Source organism: Cibotium barometz, chromosome 38 (genome assembly GCF_041138505.1).
Source record: "Cibotium barometz isolate CiBa-2024 chromosome 38, ASM4113850v1, whole genome shotgun sequence".
NCBI classification, from domain to species: Eukaryota; Viridiplantae; Streptophyta; class Polypodiopsida; order Cyatheales; family Cibotiaceae; genus Cibotium; species Cibotium barometz.
The window spans coordinates 46,810,863-46,835,761 of record NC_141083.1 but is presented as its reverse complement, the minus strand read 5'-3'; the positions used below and the strand labels follow the sequence as shown (position 1 = coordinate 46,835,761).

Below are 24,899 nucleotides of genomic sequence, written 5' to 3'. Positions count from 1 at the left end.
CAGGCTACCTCCATTTCAGTACTCCCTGGATGCACCCTCCCTCTCTCTCACACGGGCAGAGATTACCAGACTTATCAGGCAGGACTTGATTCAGCTGGACACTAGGAGGACATGGATACAGCCGACACACGAGCTTGTTACGAAGATGGCTTTCTATAGAGATCATCTTCTCCAGCTCACGGAGGATGAGTTTGTGATTAGACCCAGCTACATGGATACTCATCTTTCTCATGGGGTACGGTGTGCTATTGGTCAGATGCGCACATCCTCACACCAGCTAGAGATTGAGACTGGCAGATTCAGAGGAGTACCAGCTGAGGCCAGGATTTGTCACCTATGCCAGATGGAGCCAGAGACATTGTTACATTACATATGTCACTGTCCAGTATATTAGGAGATACGAGGCCGTTTTCACTACCTGTTTAGAGAGGGTTTCGGACCACTTTCTAGAGTCATGAGATACCAGGATCAGAGATGCCTCGGATTATACTTGCTGGAGCTTCGTAGACATAGAGAGGGTCTCTTGAGAGGGAGGGGATCAGAGAGGGAGACACACCTACGGAGGCAGATTACAGACTTCTTTCGACCAGAGATTGAGCAGTCAGGCCAGCAGGCATTGCAGATAGCCCCAGAGTATAGCCACACCAGAGGTACACTGATTGATCGAGCTGTAGAGCTGGGGCGGTCCAGGCGCCGCAAGATGAGAGGCCCATCTCGACATTGGCGGAGACTACAACAGAGGATCAGGACCATACTAGCACGGCATGGGAGACGTCCAGTTAGAGTACTCACCATGGAGGACATTGAGGATATCTGCCATCGACCGATGAGAGACATCTTTGGATAGTGATGTGTATTGTGCTTACCTTTGTTGCTGGAGTTTTCCTCCCAGATGTTATCCATTAGGAGCTCCTAGTACCGTACTTTTCCTCATAGTTGTTTCAGTTTTAGTTAGTTGTTTAGTTGTTTAGTTGTTTTTAGCTTTTCTTACACAGACATTGTATCAGATCCACCAATTGTTGTAACCTTTTTGGTCTCATAGGTCATTTTGGCCTTCTGAAGACGTTAATATATCATTTCATTTCATTTCATATCTCTCTCTCTCTCTCTCTCTCTCTCTCTCTTTATTCATGCGAGAGACATGCTGGCAGAGCTTCTAGCAGTGATGTTCAATCGTGCTATGTGCGAAGGCTTACCCGAGACTTGGAGTAGGTCCACCATCGTGCCTATCTTCAAGTCAGGGGACCCTATGCAGCCAGGGAATTATCGCACTATTATGATTGGTCACACACTAGCACGATTGTATGCATCCATTCTTGAGCAGCAGTTGAGTAGATGGGCAGAGAGAGTTGGCATTCGAGCAGAGGGACAGGCAGGGTTCAGGAGAGGTTTCTCTACTCTTGACCACATCTTGACTCTCCGGGCCATTATTGAGGAGGGCAGGTCGCATGGGCGACGGATTTATTGTAGCTTTGTGGACTTCCGCAAAGCATTTGATACAGTGCCCAGAGCCAGATTGATGAGGCGATTACAGGAGATGGGGGTACCCACAGAGCTCATATGGGGTATTATGGCTTTATACAGATCAGTTGCAGGACAGGTACGCACCCCAGAGGGGGTCTCTACTTTGGTTCACTCCACTATAGGAGTGAAGCAAGGTTGCCCGTTATCTCCTTCACTGTTTGGTATGTATGTGGATGAGGCTTCTGACTACATTGAGAGATTGGGGGACAGAGGAGCCCAGCTAGCAGGTACATGGATCCCACTATTGTTATATGCTGATGATATTGTGTTGATCTCTGACTCTCCTGAGGGTATGCAGCGTCATCTGGATGCTTTACATGAGTTTGCACATGATAGTGGATTGTCTGTCAACCTTGGCAAAACCAAGGTTATGGTGTTTAACACCACGCCACAGTGGGTTCGGCGATCAGCTTCCACATTTACATATGGGCAGGAGATTGTGGAGTATACAGATGCATATACATATCTTGGGGTAGTATTCAGTGGGCCAGTGTTTTCGATGAGGAGAGCAGCAGAGACTAGATTGACTAGAGCACATGCAGCCCTGGGTGGTTTGGAGAGGATGTGTTCGCAGGTTCAGTTTCAGGAACCTCGAACAAAACTCTGGCTTTTTGACACTCTAGTGACATCAGCTATGCTTTATGGAGTGCAGATATGGGGACCTTCAGTGGGCCATCACAGCGCAGGCGGGTGGAGAGGTATGGAGAGGCCTTTGGTATCTATGATTGCTAGGCTTATTAGAGCCAAGGCTGTGGTACCTCATGAGATTATTCGAGCAGAGCTGGCGGCTGCCCCTCTGGTGATTGAGGCTCTTACGAGATCAGTCTCCTACATACATGGCTTGTGGGATCTCCCCCGAGACAGATATGCACGCCTCGCCCTGGAGTCCTCCCGACAGTTAGCTTTACAGGGAGACACGGCTTGTTGGTATGGACAGATGACATCTTGGTTCCAGGCACATGGTTTTAGCATGGACAGATTGCCTCCCTTCCAGTATTCTCTGGAGGCACCCTCTCTCACTCTTACACGGACAGAGATTACCAGACTCATCCGTCAGGATTTAGTTCAGCTGGACATTAGGAGGACATGGATACAGCCGACTGAGGAGCTGGGCACGAAGATGGCTTTCTACAGAGAACATTTTCTTCAGCTCACAGCAGATGGTTTTGTGATCAGACCCAGTTACATGGATGTACACTTGTCTCATGCAGTACGATGTGCTATTGGTCAGATTCGCACATCCTCACACCAGCTTGAGATTGAGATTGGCCGATATAGAGGTATACCAGCTGAGGCCAGGATATGCCGAGTATGCCATGGGGAGCCAGAGACAGAGCTGCATTATATATGCCATTGTACTGCATACTATGAGATACGTGGTCGTTTCCACTGTTTATTCAGAGAGGGTTTTGGACCACTTTCCAGAGTCATGGGGTACCAGGACCAGAGGTGTTTGGGATTGTTCTTGCTTGAGCTGCGGAGACATAGAGATAGCCTGCTTAGGCGCACAAAGAGCCAGACTCAGAGGCACATTACAGACTTCTTTAGTCCGGCCATCACTGCGCCAGATGGACCACAGCAACAGCAGGACATGGATACCGCCCACACCAGAGGTACACTGATTGACCGTGCGATTGAGCTTGGGTGGTCCAGACGCCCACGACCACGGAGGAGGGCATCCCAGCATAGACGGATGTTGCAGCGGCAGATTCGGATTATTCTTGCGAGGCATGCGAGACACCCAGTCAGGGTGCTGACCACACAGGATATTGAGGAGATCCGCCAGTGTCCGATGCGGCACATATTATGAGATGGAGGTACCTCCATAGTGTACCTTCCAGTTCCAGTTTCATTTTTTAGGTGCCAGTAGTATCATCTTTATTTTTTCATTTTCTGGGTTTTTTTATCCAGACATTGTATCAGATCCACCATGATGTAACTTTTGGTCTCATAGGTCATTATGGCCTTTTGAAGACGTTAATATAACATTTCATTTCATTTCTCTCTCTCTCACACACACACACACACACAGACATTGTATCAGATCCACCAATTGTTGTAACCTTTTTGGTCTCATAGGTCATTTTGGCCTTCTGAAGACGTTAATATATCATTTCATTTCATTTCATTTCTCTCCACCATTACATCCCAGCTTTCCTCCATCATCCATGACTTTGCCCTACGCCCATGCTCCATAGCAAGTTTGCCAGTGGGATCCCAACCCCAGAATGGATGGTATGATGAAGAGTGTAAAACCACCAGGCTTCGCCTCTTACGCGAGAGGGAACATGGGCTCATTTCAGTACATAAGATTCAACGCATCTTCCGTACATTCACTTGCCGAAAGAAACGGACATTTCTCGCCAAACGAACAAGAGTTATACCGGTTCTTTTTGAGCGAGGACAACTCAAAAGCTTGACACATTCTTGAAGAAAAAAGAGCACCTACACCTATCATAGATCCTAGCCTTTGGGAAGCCTATGCACGGCAGTTGTATGATGTGCCAAACCAACCTATACCGCAAATGTCACACATCCCTCGGTCTACATCATCTTCTCTTTGATTTCCCCAATGTCACTAGAGCTCTTAAAAAGTTGCACAATGGGAGAGCAAAAGATAATGAGGATCTACGCGCGGAACATTTTGCCCACGGGCACCATGTATTGGCTCCCATTCCTGCCAGTCTTTTTAACAGACCACTCTGTGAAGGCTTCCCACCCTCTTGGACTACCAACACCATTATCTCCATCCACAAAGTAGGAGACCCCACGGACCCAGGTAACTACATGACTATCATGATTGGTCACACAATGGCCAAAATCTATGGGGTAGAGGACATGATGAGCTCTATGGCAGAGAGGATGGGAAACAGAGCATCATGCCAGGTAGGCTTCAGGAGAAACTTCTCCACGCTGGACCATATCTTTACTTTATGGGCTATCATAGAGGAGGTTAGGTCTTCAAAGAGACATGTGTAATGCTGCTTTGTGGATTCCCGCAAAGCCTTTGTCTCCGTCCCTAGATCCCGTCTCATAGGACGCTTGTAGGAGCTCGAGTTCTCACATGAGATGATATGGGGTGTGATGGCACTATATGAGGCAGTACTTGGCCGAGTACGTGTACCCGGTGAGACCTCGGGAGATATATGTAGCACTATTGGGGTTAAGCAAGGCTGCCCTCTCTAACCTCCAATCTTTGATCTATACATTGATGAGATCGCAGTATTTGTGGATAGTTTTGGAGGGAGGTTCACCATTGGCTGAGATAGTAGTGCCCATATTGCTATATGCTGACGGCATTGTCTTGATCTCAGATTCAGCCGAGGGTTTACAGAAACACTTAAATGCATTGGATAGATTTTGTAGGGAGAGACCTTACGGTCAATTTGGGCAAAACCAAGGTTATGGTCTTCAACACATCTTATGGAGTTGCCTCACGATTTTCTTTCATATATAGAGATGCCCCAGTGGAGATTGTGCAGAAGTATGTGTGTCTAGGAGTCACTTTTACAGGCCCTTTGTTTTGCATGACCACAGCTGCCATTGACCGACTTGTGAGGGGGCATGCCTCCCTAGCCCGTATGGAGAGACAATGTTTCCAAGCACATTTCCGAGAACCTTGCACTAACTGCTGGCTCTTCGATACTCTAGTATGACCAGCGGCTATGTATGGTGCAGCCTTTTGGGGGCCAGGCCTAGGGAAGGATCACTGGAGGAGCGTAGAGAGGCTACACGTGATGATGTTGTCACCCATGATCAGGAGTAAGCCATCTATAACACATGACATTCTACATGCAGAGTTTGGGGCGGCCCCATTGGTTACAGATGCCTTTTTTCAGACTGTCACTTATATTCAACATGTATACACGCTTGACAGAGATCGCCTCCCACGCCTACCATTAGATTGCAATATGCAATTATATTGCGAGAGGGAGAGGGAGCGATTGAGACGAGCTGGACTGCCCTCCTCCTCAGCGACACGGCCACCACCATTACCACACATGCATGGTACTCTGAGAGGTAGTCGAGTGGTTTCATGCACATGGCATATAGATAAACCGTCTGCCCTTGTTTCAGTATAGCTTGGATTCCCCCTACCTTGATCTCTCACGACAGGAGATTAACTCGATCATCCAGCTAGATCTACTTGGGCGACACATACACTAGACATGGGCGTCTGTCACATATTGGTAAGAAGTGTGAATTCTACAAAGATCACTTCTTGAGACTCTCCGAGGATGGACTCTTTGAGATATTGGCATACATACAGATAGACATATCACATGCTATGCGTATCACGATCGGCCAGCTGAGGGTATCCTCTCACTGCCTCAGAGTAGAGACTGGTAGAGCTGAGGATATCCCGCGTGAGGGGAGGACATGCACAATATGCATCATAGGAGTAGTAGAGGATGAGGCCCATTATATGTTGAGTTGCTCGGCTTACTATGAGATATGGGGAAAATTCCACTACCTCTTCCAAGAGGGATTCAGACCACTCACACGGGTGATACAGTTTGAGGTTTAGAGGTGCTTGGGCATGTACTCGATGGAGCTCAGACGACATAGGGATGTAGTGTTGAGGCAGCATGCTGAGAGACAACCCCGGCTCCGACAGGACACCTCACAGAGAGCCATCACAGATTTCTTGTGGTACATCCACATCGGAATCCACTGCCCAGAATTGTTCCTCTACTACGACATGAGAGCCCACCACGCGTACCCACGCTATAGCTCCACGCCCCAGAGGAGTTCTTAGCAAGAGAGGTCGATCCATTCTGCGAGCCAGACGTCCCTAACCTAGAGCATCAGGCGTTTTGGCCGAGGCGGGTATCGTCATTAGCTGATCACAACATATCTCACTCTACATAGGATCATTTGTTGATCACATGTACTGTCAGATGTTCTCATTTTACTTTTTCTTTCAGTTTTCTATGGCTTAGTATATCCATGGTACCATTGTAGACTTCCACCCCAGTCCTAGGTGACCATCAAGCAGTTCTTTCGACCACGAGAGGATGCCCCACCAGCCATGGATGACATACCCACAGCCTCATCGAGCCACACATTCTCGAGTGCCTGACCCCCAGCCAGACCCCACTCTGGAGTGACTCTAGACCGGGCCACAGCAGTACAGCGAGCCCGACGTCCTAGACTCCCTGGACGACCTTGCCAGAAACACAGACATGAGCCCCAGCTTGAGGAGATCTTGGAGAGGCATATAGAGCCACCTTCCCACGCTCGGCGGATCTACATAGCCTTCAATAGGCTAACCCCATGCTCGATATGCTTGGTGGCCCCCTCCCCCTACCAAGGGGCTAGCTCCATAGGTTATATGATGATGATGGTCCCACTTTGTATCATATGGCTCCGATTTGACATTCCTAGCTCATAGCTCTAGTTTTTTTGTTTTCTTTTGTACCATGATGAGATTACATGGACACTATTGTATCACTTTTGGTCTCATAGACCCACTGGGTCTTTTGAAGACGTTTAATCATGTGGGATATCCTCAGCTCTGCTAGTCTCTACTCTGAGGCGGTGGGAGGATACCCAGAGGTGGCTGATCGTGATACGCATGGCATGTGACATGTTTATCCGTATGTATCTCGGGATCTCAAAGAATCCATCCTTGGAGAGTCTAGAAGTGATCGTTGTAGAACTCTCACTTCTTACCAATCTCTGACGGAGACACCCATCTCTGGTGTATATGTAGCCTGAGCAGATCTAACCGGATGATCCGGTTGATTTCCTGACGTGAGAGATCAAGGTATGGGGAATCCAGGGTATACTGAAATGGGGGGAGACGGTCCATCTGTATGCCATGTGCATGAAACCACTTGACTACCTTAGAGTACCATGCATGTGTCGGTAATGGTGGTGGCCGTGTCGCTGAGGAGGAGGCAGTCCAGCTCGTCTCAATCGCTCCCTCTGTCATGGCCCTGTGAAAATGGAACAGCACAAGTGTGGGCATGGTGGTTGCAGAGTCAGAATATTTTATGATTCACATGGGGGGTGCCCGGACAGAGTTTAAGATGTGTGGACATCCCTAGGTGTGAAGGGGGGAACTAGAAACATTAAACTTTAATGTTTATTAAAGTTTGCCCCTAGGCCTTAGTGGCCCTAGGGACTTATTAAAGTTGGGGGCCCTAGGGATTATTTTGGGGAGGAGCCACTTTTGGAGTAGTGCTTGAACCTCTACCTTCGAAACTATCCACAAATACTGTGATCTTATCAATGTATAGGCCAAAGAGTGTAGGTGAGAGTGGACAGCCCTGCTTAACCCCAATAGTGCTACATATATCTCCCGAGGTGGGTGCACATACTCGGCCGAGTACTGCCTCATATAGTGCCATCACACCCCATATCATCTCATGTGAGAACTCGAGCTCCTGCAATCGTCCTATTAGACGAGACCGAGGGACGGAGTCAAAGGCTTTGCGGAAATCCACAAAGCAACAATACGGATATCTCTTTGAGGACCTCGCCTCCTCTATGATAGCCCGTAAAGTAAAGATATGGTCCAGCGTGGAGAAGTTTCTCCTAAAGCCTACCTGGCCTAATGCTCTGTTTCCCATCCTCTCTGCCATAGAGCTCATCATGTCCTCTAGTACTGCCCCATAGATTTTGGCCATTGTGTGACCAATCATGATAGTCCTCTAGTTACCTGGGTCCGTGGGATCTCCTGCTTTGTGGATGGGGACAATGGTGTTGGTGGTCCAGGAGGGTGTGAAGCCTTCACAGAGTGCTCTGTTAAAAAGATTGGCAAGAATGGGAGCCAATACGTGGTGCCCGTGGGCGAAATGTCACGCGTGTAGATCCTCGTGATCTTTTGCTCTCCCATTATGCAGCTTTTTAAGAGCCCTAGTGACATTGGGGGAGTCAAAGAGAGAAGATGATGTAGGCCTAGGGATGTATGACATTTGTGGTATAGGCTGGTTTGGCACATCGTACAGCTGTCATGCATAGGCTTCCCAAAGGCTAGGATCTGTGATAGGTGTAGGTGCTCTTTTTTCCTCTAGAATGCAACAAGCTTCTGAGTTGTCCTCGCTCAAAAAGAGTGGTATAACTCTTGTTCGCGTTTGGCGAGAAATGCCCGTCTCTTTGGGCGAGTGAATGTACGGAAGATGCGTTGCATCTTATGTGCTGAAATCAGCCCATGTTCCCTCTCGCGTAAGAGGCGAAGCCTGGTAGTTTTGCACTCTTCATCATACCATCCATTCTGGGGTTGGGATCCCATTGGCAAACTTGCTGTGGAGCATGTGGTGTAGGGGAAGCTGGCGTGGGCGGAGTCATGGATGATGGAGGAAAGTTGGGATTTGATGGTGGAGATAGGGAGGGATAAGTCGAGAGCTGAAATGTGGTGAGGGAGGTGGTCCTCATGGATGTGGTCAAGATCATGATGGAAATGAGTCTGGGTGAAGGTGGTGACAGGGGGTGTGGGTGTGGGCGGTACGATGGGGCATGAGATCGTGAAAGAAAGTAATGCGTGGCCAGCTAGTATGGGGGGAGGAGGGATGGTGAAGTTTGAGATGTGGTATAAGAGCGGGAGATCCCATGAGTAATCCACCGTACTAGTGCCTCCCCCATGCGGAAAATATGTAAGGCTGTCCGACTACAGCCATCTGGACAACCCATTATATATAACCAGCTCATGCATAGCTCCCATCTCCAAGAAGTGTCTACCATATGATGTTGCATCCTCCATATCCTGGTTGGCCCTCTGGAGGCCCATCTCAGCCAAGTCAATTTCTGGCAACATAATGGCATCTCCGTGGAAGTCATATGTCTGCACTTGTTGCCCTTTTGTCCGTGCATTGAAGTCTCCTAATAGGAGGACCTTTCCCTGCTGGGAGGACTCTGCAATGTCTGCAAATAATGGCGCATAGGGAGTCTCCCCTTTCTCTGTCAACCTGCATGCATATTCTGATTTCTCTGATGGGAAGTAGCATGCTGCAATATGCATCACTCTCAAGCCAGGCCTGGCTAATCGCATCCACATAAAACGAGGCTCCTCATCGTGTCTAACCATTGTGAGCATGCCTCTCAAATGGGGGCGAAACAAGCATGCCACTCCTCCCGAGCCACACACCCCTCCAGTGGTGCGTGTTTGTCCTCTGAAAGCTGATTCCCATGTATAACCCTCCACTTTGGGTAGCCCTCTCTCAGGACTTTGATGCGTTTCTGTGTAGAAGATAATATCCCTATCTGTGTAAGTCTCTGTGAAGCCTCCTGTGTCTGACCATAGAGTTCCATTGCCGTTCCATACTCCCATCCTTAATGCATCTATGGTCTCATAGGCCCCGCACCATCGTGTGGGGCGTTTATCCGTGATGATGACTCGGTCATCACGATAAACAGCCCATTTTCGTGCCTTGCGGGCTTCCATAACCTGAACCATCTCGGCTTTCCTGTGTTCCACCTGTAGGGGGGTGAGGTCAACTCTAAGGTATATTTTGGTGGTTCGGAGGGTGGCCCTCTTCTTTAGGAAAGCCAAACGTGACTCCGTATCTTTGAACTTGAGGAGGAGAGGCCTCTAGAGAGAGAGAGAGAGAGAGAGAGAGAGAGAGAGAGAGAGAGATTTTATTAACGTCTTCCAAAAGACCGAACTCGGCCTATGAGACAAATCGGTGTACCTGTATGGGGTATCCTCTGTCATCCCAACAAAATGAAAAAGTACTGAACTAAAAAGCTGAATCTGGGTGTGCAATAAGTATGATGAGTGGTGGAGGGGATGGAGCTCTACTACTAGGAGAATGCAAAGCTATATGCATGGAGTATACAATCATGATATGCAACCTAGCTAGCTCCATCCTGTACCATACTCGGGGTATAAAATGCTATACATCAATGAAGGGGGTGTCCATAGCTCCCTGCACCCTCTCTGTGAAACTGAGCTCTGATCTCTGTCATCTCTCTCTGGTATAGGCGTGGTGTCCGAAAGCCAGTTGTCCTCTGTCTCCTGCGGGCTCTGAGTCTCTGCTCTCTGGAGAGTAATTCCCTGCTGTGTAGGGGCTGGGAGTGGGATGGATCTCTGAAAAAATGTAGTAATCCGTGTCTGTCGTCCCCCCTCTGGAGCTGTCTGAGCCTATAATGATGTCTCTCTGTGGCGCTGTATGTCTAGAATGAATCTCCCCAGTATGCGCTGGTCTGCTGCCTCAAAGATCTGGCGTAGGGAATGTGGCTCTCTGAATAAAATGGGATATCTCTCTCTGATGGCTGTATATGCTCTGCATCTGCATACATAATGCTCCTCACTCTCCACCTCCTCTCTGCACAATCTGCATACCCTCTCCTCTCGGGGGATCCGTGCTGCTCTGCCAGTCTCAATCTCCAATCGGTGTGATGAAACTCTAAGCTGACCAATAGCCACTCGGGAGCCGTGTGGTAAAAAGCCCTCCATGTATCTAGGCCTCTTTATAAATCCATCATCATTGATACTCATGAAGTGATCTCTGTAGTATAGCATCTTCGGTGGACGAGGCTGTGTAGGCGATATCCATGTCTCTCGTGTATAGAGTTGCCATAGATCCTGTCTCAATACTCTGTTCCTCTCACTATGAGAGAGACGGATATGTGGTGCATCCCTGTCATACTGGAATGGTGGTAGGTGATCCATGTCTAGGCCATGCTGTGAGAACCAATGTGTGACCTGTGCATATCATGATCCTCTGTCTCGTGCCTTAGCCAGCTGTCTAGATGCCTCAAAAGCTCTGTATGACAATCTCTCATGTGGCATCTCTCTGAATCTGTCTAGCAGGCATATAGTCTGAAATATGGCCTCTACCATCATAGGAGGCGCATATCTATGCCAAGGATCATGTGGACCGATGCCTTATTGGCAGGAGACTTATTTTGTCTCGCCCATTTACTTGAGACATGGATTATGATATCTGGACTTGTGGGACTGATTTGTCTCGCCCATTTACTGGACTTATGGGACTGTTTTGTCTCACCCATTTATTTGGGACATGGATTTATTTATCTTTATGCCATATCAGAATCACTATCTCCCCATACAGCGGCCAAGAGGTTCATTGTTCGTCTCACCATGCCTGTAGATTCATGTTGGGATTGTGAGAGGACAATTCAATGAACACTCCACCATACACATGGATTCGTGTTGCGATTGTGGAGTGAGTGTTTCATTGTTTCCACACCATGCTTGTTGATCAAAGTTGGGATTGTATGGGAGAACATGGGAACTGTTGGGATTGGGAGAAAGGATTGCCAGAACTCTGGAGAACCAGCATTTCTGTCAACATGGTTTGTGCTCTTGAATGGCACCAGTTTGTGTGCATAGCACATGTTTCTGTGTGAGGCACTAGTTTCTTGTGCATGGCACTTATTTAAGTGTCTTAGCACCTAGTTGGTGATTTTCATTGGCATATGATTATCTCATTGATATTGGTGATTGAGACACAATTGGCTCTTGTGCTTGTGTCTAGCATATCTTCCATGGAATTCTCGCCCATTTATTTTGGGAGGACAAGATTTTGATATTGGTATTATGGAGACTTATTTAGTCTCAACCATTTCTTTGGGACATGGAAGCTTCAGTTATATTAGATTTTTGAGACTGTCTCGTCTCGCCCACTTAATGGGACATGATAATATCTTGAATATATGGCTTGAAGCTTAAAGTTGCGGACAACTTTTAAGAAGCTGGGGAGGATGTCACCAGCCTGCACATTTCCCAATATGAAAGGAATCTGGTGGACTCCAGGATGTCTAAATATTTGGAAAGTACAAGCTTTGGGATTGGGGGATTATCCTACAATACCAAGGACCACACTCCTAAAATTGAGGAGAGTTGCTATTTTTGGCCCGACTCAGATGGAAATTCTGTTCGCCTCATTACATCTGGAATTGAGCAGAGACCAAGAGTTGGCAAATTCTGTTCGCGTCATTACATCTGGAATTGAGCAGAGACCAAGAGTTGGCAAAGTGCCTATGACAGAATGTCTACTAGTTTGGATATTTTTAGAGGTAAAGATTATGGAAGGACCCATCTCTTAGATTGGGACATGTGGCAAGAAGGTGGACCAAAGTGAGACAAGTGGCCTGACACTTGTTAGAAAGTGGATCAAAGTGAGACAAGTGGCCTCACACTTGTCATTTCAGCTATTGTGTGGCTCTCCACTTGTCATTGTAGCCTTCTCTTGCTATTTTAGCTCATGGGAGGCCCAAATCTATAAATTAGAGCCCTCTCTCTTCATTAATAGAGGCTCTCTTGGTGTACACTAGCCTCTACCACCGTTACAGGATGCCCTAATGATGGCTACTCTCTTTCTCTCTCTCTTGAAGGCTGCCCATGAAGAATACCGACTGTTGGGGACTGTTTTGGAGGCTTCCATCGCAAAGAAATACTTAAGGCAAGTGTATTTAATCATTTATTATGATTTCTAGCCATTGTACTTGTTGTACCAGCCTTTGTACCTGCTGTACCAGCTATTGTACTAGCTGTACCAATCCTTGTACTTGTTGTACTTGATGTTCCTCCCATTGTACCGACTGTACCAACTTCTATACTTGTTGTACCAGCCACTGTACCTGCTGTACTAGTCACTGTACATGTTGTGCCAGCATTTGTACTTGATGTACCTGCTGTACCAACCACTGTACCGACTGTACCAACCACTGTACCGACTGTACCAACCATTGTACCTACTGTACCGACTGAATGGAGAGTTGTACTTACTGTCGCAGCTCTATTGCATGAAGACCCGTGGTTTTTGGGGAAGAATCAATACCCACACGGAGGTATATGGATTATATTGTTGGCTCGGCATTTCTACAGCCTATGTTCCGGCTTGGTTGCCTCATGTTGGGCTGTGTTATGGCATTTGTATATGGATAATCTGGCATCTCCCGTGGGGAGAGTAAGGCCCTCAAAGCTTGTACATGATATTATTCTCCTTGGGTAATAAAATACTCCAAGGGGGGGGTCGGCCCATTCCGGCCTCTATGTGGTGTCACATGTGCAAGCTCCATTTTCAGCATTTGTGGATGTTTTGTCCAACTTTATGTTTTATGCAAAGTGATGATGGATATGTGTTAAGGCTGTGGCCATGTTTAAATGTTTTAATATGCATTGATGGTATCAACAAGTGTGTCAAAGGCCCTAGTCCCCCGGGCACCCGCCGCGAGTTACAGTGGATAGGGGGACAATAGGTTCCACATCCTGGAGTTGGCGGTAGCTGTGGTTGGAGTAAACAAAGTCAAGCTCGTGATCAAAGAGGACCCGAGTGTAATGTGAGATGGAGGGAGGTGGTGGAGGGACGGGTGGTGTGGTAAGAGTGAAAGAGAGGTAGGCATGGTCAGCTTCACAAGGGGGTGGCGGAATGGAGAAGTCGGGGATAAGGTGTGCCAAAGCCAAAGATCCCATAAGGTAGTCCATAGTGCTAGTAGCTCCTGAGCGAGGAAAGGAGGTGAGGGCGCCGGAGGAGGGCCATCACGACATCCCGTTATAGATAACGAGACAATGTGCAGCTCCCAGCTCTAAGAAATATCTCCCGGACACTGTGACCTCCTCACGGTCTTGTGATGATCGTTGCAGCCCTGTTGAAATCCCCGAGTAGGAGGACTTCTCCCAGCTGTGAGAACTCCATGATATCCCCTTACGTCGCACAGCATGGCCAGTCACCGTACCTACCATTATATGAGGTATTAAGCGTCTACTAAAGACCCAATGGGCCTATGAGACCAAAGTGATACAATGATGTCCATAGCATATCTCATCATGGAATGGAAAATAAAATAGAAAGAAAACATAAATATAGCTATCTCACTGGGGTGATACAAAACTGTCCATGGAAACTCGTCATGGAATACTAAGAACATAAAAACATAGGAGCAACATCAGCTCCGAGTAGATGGTATACCACTCTCCAAAATGTCAAGCATGGGGCTGATGAGTATGGACGAAAGGTCTCCCTCAGCTATGCCACGTGGAAAGGTAGCTCGATGGCGGCGGAGCATGTCCTGGATCTAGAGCTGATGAGGTGATCGTGGCCGACGGGGGGGTCGAGGGCGTCAGGCATGCTGGAGTGCAGAGGCTTGGTCCGAGGCACAGTTGCATAGAAACGCGTTTCATACAGTTTCGAAACGTACGAAACGTTTCGTCCTGTATGAAACGTGTTTCATACATCATGCATATTTTTAAAACCTTAAAAAACGATTCCTTTCGTGAATCGTACGGCGCACTTCATTCACGCTTCCCAGTGGCGGCCGCCTGTGAGTTTGCCGATTTGTGTGCCATCCTTCGATTCCTTCCATCGCTTGTGTCGGCCCGCCTGCTCCTTGGTGTCCTTGGGCCTTGTGGAGGTCTTCCAAAGGGGTAATGTCATGTTTTGCTTTAAGTTGGTTTTCTCTGCACAACTCACAAAGCAGCACACTTTTTTCTCTTCCATCAATATTTATGGCATATCTTCCACGGTCCACCCTTGCTCTATTGAGATTAGTTTATGTTCTGTGTCGCACTTGCAGGGCCAACAATTCGCATTTATCCCCGCCTTGTAGGATGCCTCGAACAGGTGATTCTCTTTGGAACAATGTCACCTTCGAGTCTAGATATGGTGGCTCGGGCTCCGGAAAGTGGAAATGCAACATTTGTGCTGATAAGCACCATGGCAGTGTCACCAGGCTGAAGGCACATTTGTCACAAACAAAGGGTTTCGGCATTGGGCCATGTAAGCATGTGCCACAAGAAATCTATGATAGCCTCAAGGCTTGGAAGGCCATGCAGCTAGGTATCCCCCTTGAGGATATCCCCAATCTGGGAGAGCCTGAAGCACGTCAAAGTGTCTCCAAGAGGACTCGCAGTATCAGAGAGGAAGATACCAGTGGTGAGGTTGCAGGTGGTGTTGCAGGTGGTTCTAGCTCGACACCTCGAGCCAAAAGAACTAGTCTTCCAGTGTTCAAGAAAGGACATATACAGGCAGGGATGCAAAAGGCTGCCATGAAAGAGGCAACGAGGGAGTTGATGAAGTTGTTTATTCAATGTGGATTATCCTTCCACATTGTCAGGACTCCTCGATGGAAGAAGGCAATGAGAGCTATCTCCCGCATTGGGTGTGAGTGGGATGGCCCCTCCTACGAGACATTGCGCACTATTGAGCTTCGCAAGGAGCAACTGGCTGTGGAGATGGAGATGGAGCCTCTCAAGGCCACTTGGGCAAAGTATGGTTATACTTTGCTTTGTGATGGATGGACAGATGTGCGGAAGAGAAATGTGTACAACATTCTTGTGTCCTCCTGCAAAGGCACAATGTTCATTCATGCCATAGATGCATCGGTGCCAAGGATAGTGGTTACAAGGGAGTTCATTATGTCCCACATGCACCAGGCAATCAATGAAATTGGGCCTGATAACATTGTGCAGGTGATCACGGACAATGGGTCCAATTGTGTATCCATGGGCAGGATGTTAGAGGAGGAGTTCCCCAAGATTGTGTGGACACCTTGTGCAGCACACAGCCTTGACTTGATGATTGAGGATGTGGGGAAGCTTGATTGGGTGAGCCATGTATTTTCAGCTGCATCTACCATGGTGAACTTTGTCACAAAGAGGCCAAAGGTTTTGAGCATGTACAGGGCCAATAGTGATCTTGAGCTTCTAAAGCCCTCCAAAACTCGGTTTGCATATATGTTTATTGTGGTGGAGAGACTAGTGAGAGTGCGACATGGCTTATTACGCACTATTGTGTGTCGTGAATGGACAGCATGGGAGGACAAGGATGAGCCCAAGTCTATAGCATTCTCTCGTATGGTCATGAGAGATACTTGGTGGCAGGATGCAGAGGGACTTGTGAAGGCACTTCAACCCATGTATAGTGTCCTTCGGCTCACAGACATGGAGGGGAGTACCATTGGGCTGCTTTATGAGTTCATGGACAGAATTGGTGAAGCTCTCAATGATTTCACTACCTTGTCGCGTGACAAGTGCTCACCCTTGGGCTTTAACTTTAGTCTTTGAGTCTCTGTTGAGTCTTCCTATAAGTTATTTTATAAATCTTGATCTCTTGTGTATGTCACATGTCACATGTAGAGTTCAAGATATTAAGGAGATCTGGAATCGGTGTTGGGATTGGTTTCATAGGCCAATCCATGCTGTTGCTCACATTTTGCATCCCCTTTGGAGGAATGAGGAGCAATACCTCAATGAGGAGCTAGAGTCAGGATGGATCGAGTACATTACCAAGTTGGTGGGAGTGGGAGGTGATATACAGCTTATGAGAAAGCTCGAGGATGAGCTTCTCATTTACCGCAACGGTAGCCATATGTTTGGGCGAGCTACTGCATTGCTCAGGGAGACACAGTTGGAGCCAGTGTCTTGGTGGGAGAAATACGGTATTGGGACACCCAACTTGGTAAGGTTTCTTGATTCTTGAATCTTGTATCTTTGTCTCCTGAGTCCTACTCTTTCAAAATCTACATTCAAATGCTACTCTCTTTTTGACTCTAACTTAACATTCTTTTTTGTACAATGTAGAGACAGATTGCATTGAGAGTTCTATCCCAGGATTGCAGTTCAGGGCCTTGTGAGAGAAACTGGAGTACATGGGCTCTTTTTCACACGAAAAAGAGAAATAGACTCTCCTCAGCACAATTGGAGAGGCTTGTCTTTTGTCATTGCAATCTCCGATTGCTAGAACAAAAGGGTCATCCCATTGAGCCTCGCCAAGTGAATCCAGATAAGATTGATATCATGAAGTGCAAGGAGATTCCCGACATTCCTCAGGAGGAGAGAGACATCTATTCTATGCTCTATTAGGAGATCATGGCTCCGGCTCGCACTACACGATCTTCTCGAGAGGCTAGTACTAGTGGTGCACCTGCACCTCTAGAGGATGAGGCATTTGAGGACTCGGCTACCGGCAGTGACCTTGAGAGTGAGGCTACAGAGGCAGAAGATGCAGATGAGCATGAGCATGAGGATGCAGATAGTAGCTAGCAGCTGCCAGTATCATTTTATTTGGACATGTTATTTAGTTTGAACTTTGGACATGTTATTTATTTTGATCTTGGATTTTGAGTCATGACTCATCACCCACGTGGTGATCCTTTTGATTTCTGTTTAGTCATCAGTGATCAACCACGTGATTTGTGATATCATCATATCTTACATGTATTTTGGTTTTATTGAAATGAATTCAATGTGGTCTCTTATAAGTTATGTCAACAGTTTTTTCTTTTGTATATTTCAAGTAAAAAATATACATGTTTTTTCTATTTTGTATGAAACCTTTTTGTACCCGTTTCTTACCTTTTATGAAACGTTTCAAAACGTATGAAACCCGTTTCATACCTGCCGTTTCTGAAAAGCCTGGCAACACTGGTCCGAGGTAACTCCTCTCGGGCGAGGTAGGTCCAGAGCAGCTCGTGGATGGTCCACAAGATCCACTATGTCGGTATCCTCCACCTCTTGGATCCGAAAGAAACTAGTGATGGTTGGCTGCCGAGGGAAAGAAAGAAAGAAAGAAAGATATATTAACGTCTACGAGAGGCCAAAGTCGGCCTATGAGACAAAAAATAATACAACTGTGTTCTTCCGGTCATCAGAAGAAAAGAAACAAAAGAAAAAGTGTGCATGTGTCTGGATACAACTCTCAATCATCATGGATCGGTGGAGACCATATACAAACAATATAAGGGGGGTGGGGATGTGGATGGAGTGCTAAGGCAAGATGCATCTCTATATGCTGCAGGGGTAGTACAAGCATGCTATGCAGATCTATGTCTAACTCCATCCACCAGTGCCATAAGAGGGATATAAGATATCATACATCGTCGATGCTGAGGCTGTGAATGGCATGAACATGTACCCTGAGTCTGAATGAAAGCGAGCTAGCCTCTCCTGTGTCTCCATCTGGTGTCTCATTCGGATAGCTGCTATCTCTCGGTGACGGAGTCGGGGTGCTCTATGTCCAGTCTGTCTAGTTCTCCTCCTGGCTCTCAATTCCTCTGCTCTCTGTGCGGTCACCCCACGTGGTACATTAGCTGGCACTAGCATAGCTCTCTGGAAGAAATCTATGAGCTGGACCTGTCTCCCACCCCTAGTGGGAGCGGGTGTCTGGAGGAGTCTCTCTCGAGAACTATGAAGCTCTAGTAGTAGTCTGCCAAGCTGTCGCTGGTCCGAGGCCTCCATCAACTGATGTAGTGAAGAGTGCTCCTCAAACAATCCTGCATATCTATCTCTGACCCCCTAGTGGGCTGTACATCTACATACAAAGTGATCCTCAGTCTCCACCTCCTCGCGGCACAATCTGCATATCCGCTCAGCTCTAGGAAACCGTGCCGCTCTCCCAGCCTCTATCTCTAGCTGATTTGATGAGACTCGTAGCTGTCCAATAGCAACGCGAGAGCTGTGTGGCATGTATACATCCATGTACCACGGTCGATGTATAAACCCATCCCCTGAGATGCTCATAAAGTGGTCTCTGTAATACAGCATCTTCGGTGGTAGTGGGCTCTCTGGTGCTGTCCATGTCTCCTGTATGTAGTGCTGCCATATGTCCTGTCTCATCACTCTGTTCCTCTCATTGAGAGAGAGGTAACCCCGTGGAGCAGACTGATCATACTGAAAAGGTGGCAACCGCTCAATGTCTATACCATGATGTGAGAACCACTGTAGCATCTGTGCATACCAAGATCCAGTGTGTCCAGCCTCGGCCAGCTGTCTGGATGCCTCAAAAGCTCGGCGGGATAATCTCTCCATGGGCATCTCCCTCATCCTCTATATAAAGGAGATCGTCTGGAACAATGCCTCCACTGCCATAGGTGGTGCAGCAAACTCAGCTCGAACAATGTCGCGGGGCGGATGGTTTGCTGCGTATCATCCTCGAGAGCATCAAGATCTGTGGTCTCTCCAGCTGTACCCATGTGGAGGCTGCAAGCCCTGGTGCCCAAACCGCTGCTGCATACATCAAGGCTGGTGTCACTAATGTATCAAAGAGCCACCCCTTCGTGCGGGGTTCCTGAAAATGTGCCTGATGACACTGACGCTCAAGGCCAGCAAGAGCTGCATACCCCCGGGTCACTCTGTCTCGGACTGCCTGAGCCATGGAGAAGCGTCCAGCTGAGCTTGTAACTGCGGGTGAAGTGTGGAAGATCATAACCTTGGTTTCCCCAAGGTTCACTGTGAGCCCCTGCTGTGCACAGAAGTCATCAAGAGCCACAAGGTGTCTTTGAAGCCCAACCTGCGTGTCGGATACCAAGACGATGTCATCAGCATAAAGCATAACATGGACAGTAATACCTGATAGCTCAACCCCAGAGCCTCCTCCCTGTGTGATGTAATCGACCACCTCATCAATATAGAGCCCAAAGAGCGTGGGGGAGCTGCTTCACACCAATGGTGCTAGCAACTGTGTCGGACAAGCCTCCTGGGCATCGGACTCTCCCAAAGACCTGCTCATATAGCCTGTATATGCCCCACATCATGTCTGAAGGTATGCCTAGTGTCTGTAGTAGTCGCCGAAAGAGGCGCTCTCTGGGCACAGTATCAAATGCCTTGCGGAAATCCACAAAGCAACAATAGAGCCGTTGCCTCCGTGCCTTGGCCTGATCAATCAGGCACCTCAATGTAAAAATGTGGTCGATGGTCGAGAATGCTCAACGGAAGCCTGCCTGGCCTGCTGCTCTCAATCCCCCAACCTCTGCGCATGAGTGCTCAGCTCTGCCTCCAAAACTGCCCCGTATAGTTTGGCCAATATATGGCCAATCATGATGGTCCTGTAGTTCCCGGGGTCTAGTACATCTCCCGCTTTATGGATCGGCACAATAGTGTGCATCGTCCACTCAGCCGGAAACCCCTCTGACAGAGCTCTGTTGAAGAGATGAGCAAGAAATGGTGCCAATGTATCAATAGCATAGATGAGATGCTCTCCCTATAATCCTGTATGATCTGTCGCCCATCCATGTTGGAGTCAGCATATGGCCCTCCTAACCATAGGTGGGGTGAAGAAGGTGAAGACTGTGGAGCATGGCTCTGTGGGCTGTGGTATAGGGGGCTGTGCAGGCACATCATAAAGTCTCTCTGCGTATGTCTGCCAGGTCTGAGGATCGGCAATAGGTGTGGGAGGACGGGGCTCTCTGAGTCTCCTCCAAGCAGCAACAGCATCTCTGCTCATGAGCATGTGATATGTGTCCCAGTACTGAGCCTCCTCATAAGCTCGCCGCTTACGGTGGGTGAGAGTATGCATCCTCCTGCCTGCCTGCCTCCGGGTGATCTCCCCGCGAGCCCTCCGCACTCGGAGACTGCGGAGAGAGAGAGAGAGAGAGAGAAAGAAAGCTGTATTAACGTCTGCTAGAGGCCGAACTCGACCTATGAGACAAATCAATGTTCAACTGAGAGAGAGAGAGAGAGAGAGGAAGAAGAAGAACAAAAACAAGTACACCTTATTGGGTCCCAAATACCCTTTGAAGAGCCCCCACCAAGAACTGGTGTGTTTTCTTTATTGAATGATGAAAAAGACTTACTTCTTGGAGATCTTTCTTGGCTGGAAATCTGCAGCCTGAAGATGACCTTTTTTCTTGACCTTAAAGTTCACCCTTGCTTCATACTCCCCTTGGCTGTCCTAGCCCTTGGAGTACTTCAGCACTTTGTGAGAATAATGAGATGATCTAACCTTTTGCTAGCCTATGCTTTTATAAGACAAAAGGTTGCAGGTCAATTTGCTAAAATGGCTGTGGGCCTGTTGATAAAGCTATATGACCTGTTTTAATAACCATAAAGGGGCGCCTTTCACAAAGTGGGCTCCCCTGGCCAACTGCCTGTTTGCTGGCCAAATGGTATCTGGCCCTTCCCATGGGCTGGCCGACCATGGCCCTAGCCACTATGGGCTGGCCGACTCAGACACTAGCCCTCTAATGGGCTGCAGACTTGCTGCCCAGCCCACTATGGGCTGTGTGCTTGGCCATGGGGGCCTCCTTGGCCCCTAGGGTGGCCCACAGGAGTTGTGGAGATTACTCATGGGATGAGCGAGTGATTCTTGGACTTGGATTTGGACTTGGACTTGGACTTGGATTTGGATCTAGACTTGGACTTGGACTTGGACTTGGATTTGGATCTGGACTTGGACTTGGACTTGGACTTGGACTTGGATTGGAACTAGATCTTGGACTTGGACTTGGACTTGGACTTGGATTTGGATTTGGATTCATTGGACTTGGATTCATTGGGTGTGGATATTGGATTTGGTACTAGCCCGATGAGAGATCCTTGTGGGTCCTCCTCATGGTATGCTCAGCATCAGAGATCTCATGCCTAGACATCAACATCGACTTGGATATCCTACATCGGCAAATCTGTTTGTTTTGTATTCATTGATTGTATTGATTGTATTGATCCTGGCCAACATGCCTATGGATTGTTCCTGAATAAATTCCTGAAAGGAGGCATGGCCTATTCCCCGCTCAATGTGGTGTATTGCGCAAGATCCCTATTCCTTTCTCTCTCCCCTCTCTCTATATATCTTTCTCCCTTGGACACGTGATTGAGTCTGTCACTCCACGCCCCGCTGGGCTTACATCACCGCATGTAGTGCTAAGAAGCAAACAATAGATCTTCACAAAGCCATTCACACGGGAGGGTGAAAGTGCAGATATACACTTTAAGTCAAAGGAAACAAAGCAACCATCAAAGGAGGGCGTTGAGAACCACATTGACAACTTGTTCCACATATATAAGCTTCTAGTTCTCCAAGTAATAAAAAATTGGATGAGGCACATCCACCATTGTAGTCCGCTCATTTAAAGCTTCGTCACATTATAGCTTGCATGGCAGCCAACACTGCATACACCACTCTCCTGCTTAAGTGTACCTCCCCACTCCATGCTCGCTTCTTACTGTGCCATGGTTTTCTTGTTCGTAGTCATGGAATTTCATCCCCCTTAATTTGAAATTAAATGGAGATGTAAGTAAAGAAGTAAAGAAGCTTTGAGTCCTTGGAAAAAAAAGGGGGCGTGGAGGGATGAATAATGTGGCCCGAGATAGTAAATCTGTACATGGTCATCCGAAGAAGATTCATTGGAAGGTGGAAAAGAGGATACTCATATATAAAATATTCTTTGAGGAAGAGCAGAAACTGAGCTGCTTGAATAAAGACAAGGCTCAAGTACTGCACTAGTCAAAGATGGGTGTGTAGCATGAGTAAGAAAGAATCAACACATAATTGCCAATTCACGTGACGTTGCCAGAATAATCATAGACGCTGAAATGCCATGTTAGCAACAAATTAAAGCTAAAAAAGTTGTGGCATGATCAGCACTGACCTCACGACTCCCACCATAAATGTTATTAGCAAACCCATGGAAAAGTGAGTTGTCAACAAAGACATAGTCTACTCCTTCGATGTACCCATGGAAATAGCCTACTTCCATGTCCTTGAAACACCAATCGCAAGTTAGTCTAATTATGATGCACAGTTCCAAAGTTAGTGATAGAAAGAAAACCAAGACATCACAAGGCATCAATTGGATATACCTGTCCCGCCACATTGTATCTCTTTCGTACTCCAGTCTCCCAGGCATCTTCATACTGACCATACCTGGGAGCAACAACCTGCAGCAACACCAGGCAAATTTTTGTTTTGTAAGATTTTTCATGAGTAGATGTGCTTCTGAAGATTTTTACGAGCAAGGTATGAATGATCAAAGCATTAAAGTACTTGTATGTTTCATTTGAGTGCAGAAAACAGTTGACTGGCCACAAAGAGCATCTAGTGCACTCACTGGGAACAGGAAATGTAGTTGTTAAAATAAGCAGTAGAGCACCACACAACAAAGACAAGAAGAACAACAGAAGAAGTGGAGGACAGGTCTCACTAAAATCAGCAGTAGAGCACCACATAACGACATAGATTTCAGCAGGCCATAATGGGGTTTCATAGGCTTTAGGGTAGAAATAAGGGCTTAACCAAGTTCCAAAGCTGACGCCGACTAGAGTCTAGGTCACGACATGATTTTTCTGAACATTAAAGTCAGTACCCCTATTTCAAAGATATCATAAGATGTTATGCGACAAGCAACTGTAGCTAAAAGGAATCAGTAAGATGAAACCTGTGTTTAAGTATCAAAATCAAAATTAAAAAATGAGCAATATGTTGTACAAGTACCATAACTCGATGGCCTCGTCGAGCCAGTGCCTTGGGTAAAGCTCCCGCTACATCACCCAGTCCCCCTTGCAACATAAAGAAAACTTCAAGTTACATACTTTCTAAGAACTTCTATCACTCAAAAAAATAAAACTAAATAGAAAAAATTATATAAAAGCTGAGTATCATATCCCATTCATCCACCACTTTAACTCTGATTAGAGAACCTACACAGACAACTGTTCTGAAAACAAGTAACAGCAACACCACACAGGTAGCTATATAGAGAAGGAAGGAAATGGTAGGAGAGAACTATACCTGTTTTGGACCACGGAGCACATTCAGCAGCAACAACAACAACATTCATTACATTTGGCCCTGCAAGAGGTGGCGACAACTCCTCTGCGGTATTTGCAGAATCTGCAATAACAGGCTCTTCCAATGGCTGCTTCGTCACAGGATCCCTCTCTTCTTCTACCAATTGCAAAGTCTTCTTTTCTTCCCCTGGTATCAGTACTTCCTGAGCAGGAGATGGTACATTCAATGCTCTTGAAGAAGATGGAGGAATATTCTCATTGGGACGTGTTCTTGAAGAAGCTTTTGTTTCTACGTTTTGGACCTTCAAGGCCTTAGCAGATGATTCTAATTGTGAGACTGGACCAAGAGGATCTACTAGATTTGCAGATGATGTGACATCACTGGAGATAGGCCTTCTCCCACCAACTAAGCTTTGTGTGAAGGGTTCTTCTTCTAGAGGTGGTGAGTCCTTCAGCTTCACATCATTAGCATCATTGTAAGCCTTCACCTGTTCTGCTGCATGACCAAGATTTTCCTTCAAAGATGTCACAAGCTTCTTGCGCTCTGCAATCTGTGATAAGCAACCAAATGTCAATGCTTTTGTTACATTTTTACCGTTCCTTCCAATCAGACAGCTTGAGTGCTGGAAAGAAAAAAAAGTATCAAACAGCACATAGCTGCACAAACCAAACCCCCGGCCCCTAATACTTCCATTCCTTGCATGCCGTTCCACTCTACAGCACCAATCTGGAGGAATCACCGAGTCGATGTCAAGCTAAGGCAGTCTCCACCCTGGAGTCTGGCTAGCCTCTCACTGTGCAGGACGGGCAGCCCTCTAAAGCAAAGCCAAGAGCCTATTGACTGAACCGGGCCCGAACTAAGGTGCCTCCACCAGAGATATGGGAGAGGGCTCCAAGGTTCTGGCCAGAAGGGAAGGCAAGTGACCTCGTTCCACGCCAGGGGCTGACAAAGCTACTCCTT

General features: G+C 47.3%; 1 protein-coding gene across 2 annotated transcripts in view; it reads right to left on the bottom strand.

Annotated features, from left to right (window-relative positions):
* The window catches only part of LOC147616796 (granule-bound starch synthase 2, chloroplastic/amyloplastic-like), a 122,441-nt gene that overhangs the window by 58,442 nt on the left and 39,100 nt on the right, over positions 1-24,899 (bottom strand). For both annotated transcript variants that reach the window (XM_086777853.1, XM_086777854.1), the window contains exons 2-5: positions 23,940-24,489; positions 23,643-23,707; positions 23,012-23,089; positions 22,801-22,911 (exon numbers count right to left, since the gene is read on the bottom strand). In XM_086777853.1, the coding sequence (XP_086633979.1) occupies positions 22,801-22,911; positions 23,012-23,089; positions 23,643-23,707; positions 23,940-24,489 (804 nt within the window). The remainder of the gene's footprint in view (positions 1-22,800; positions 22,912-23,011; positions 23,090-23,642; positions 23,708-23,939; positions 24,490-24,899) is intronic.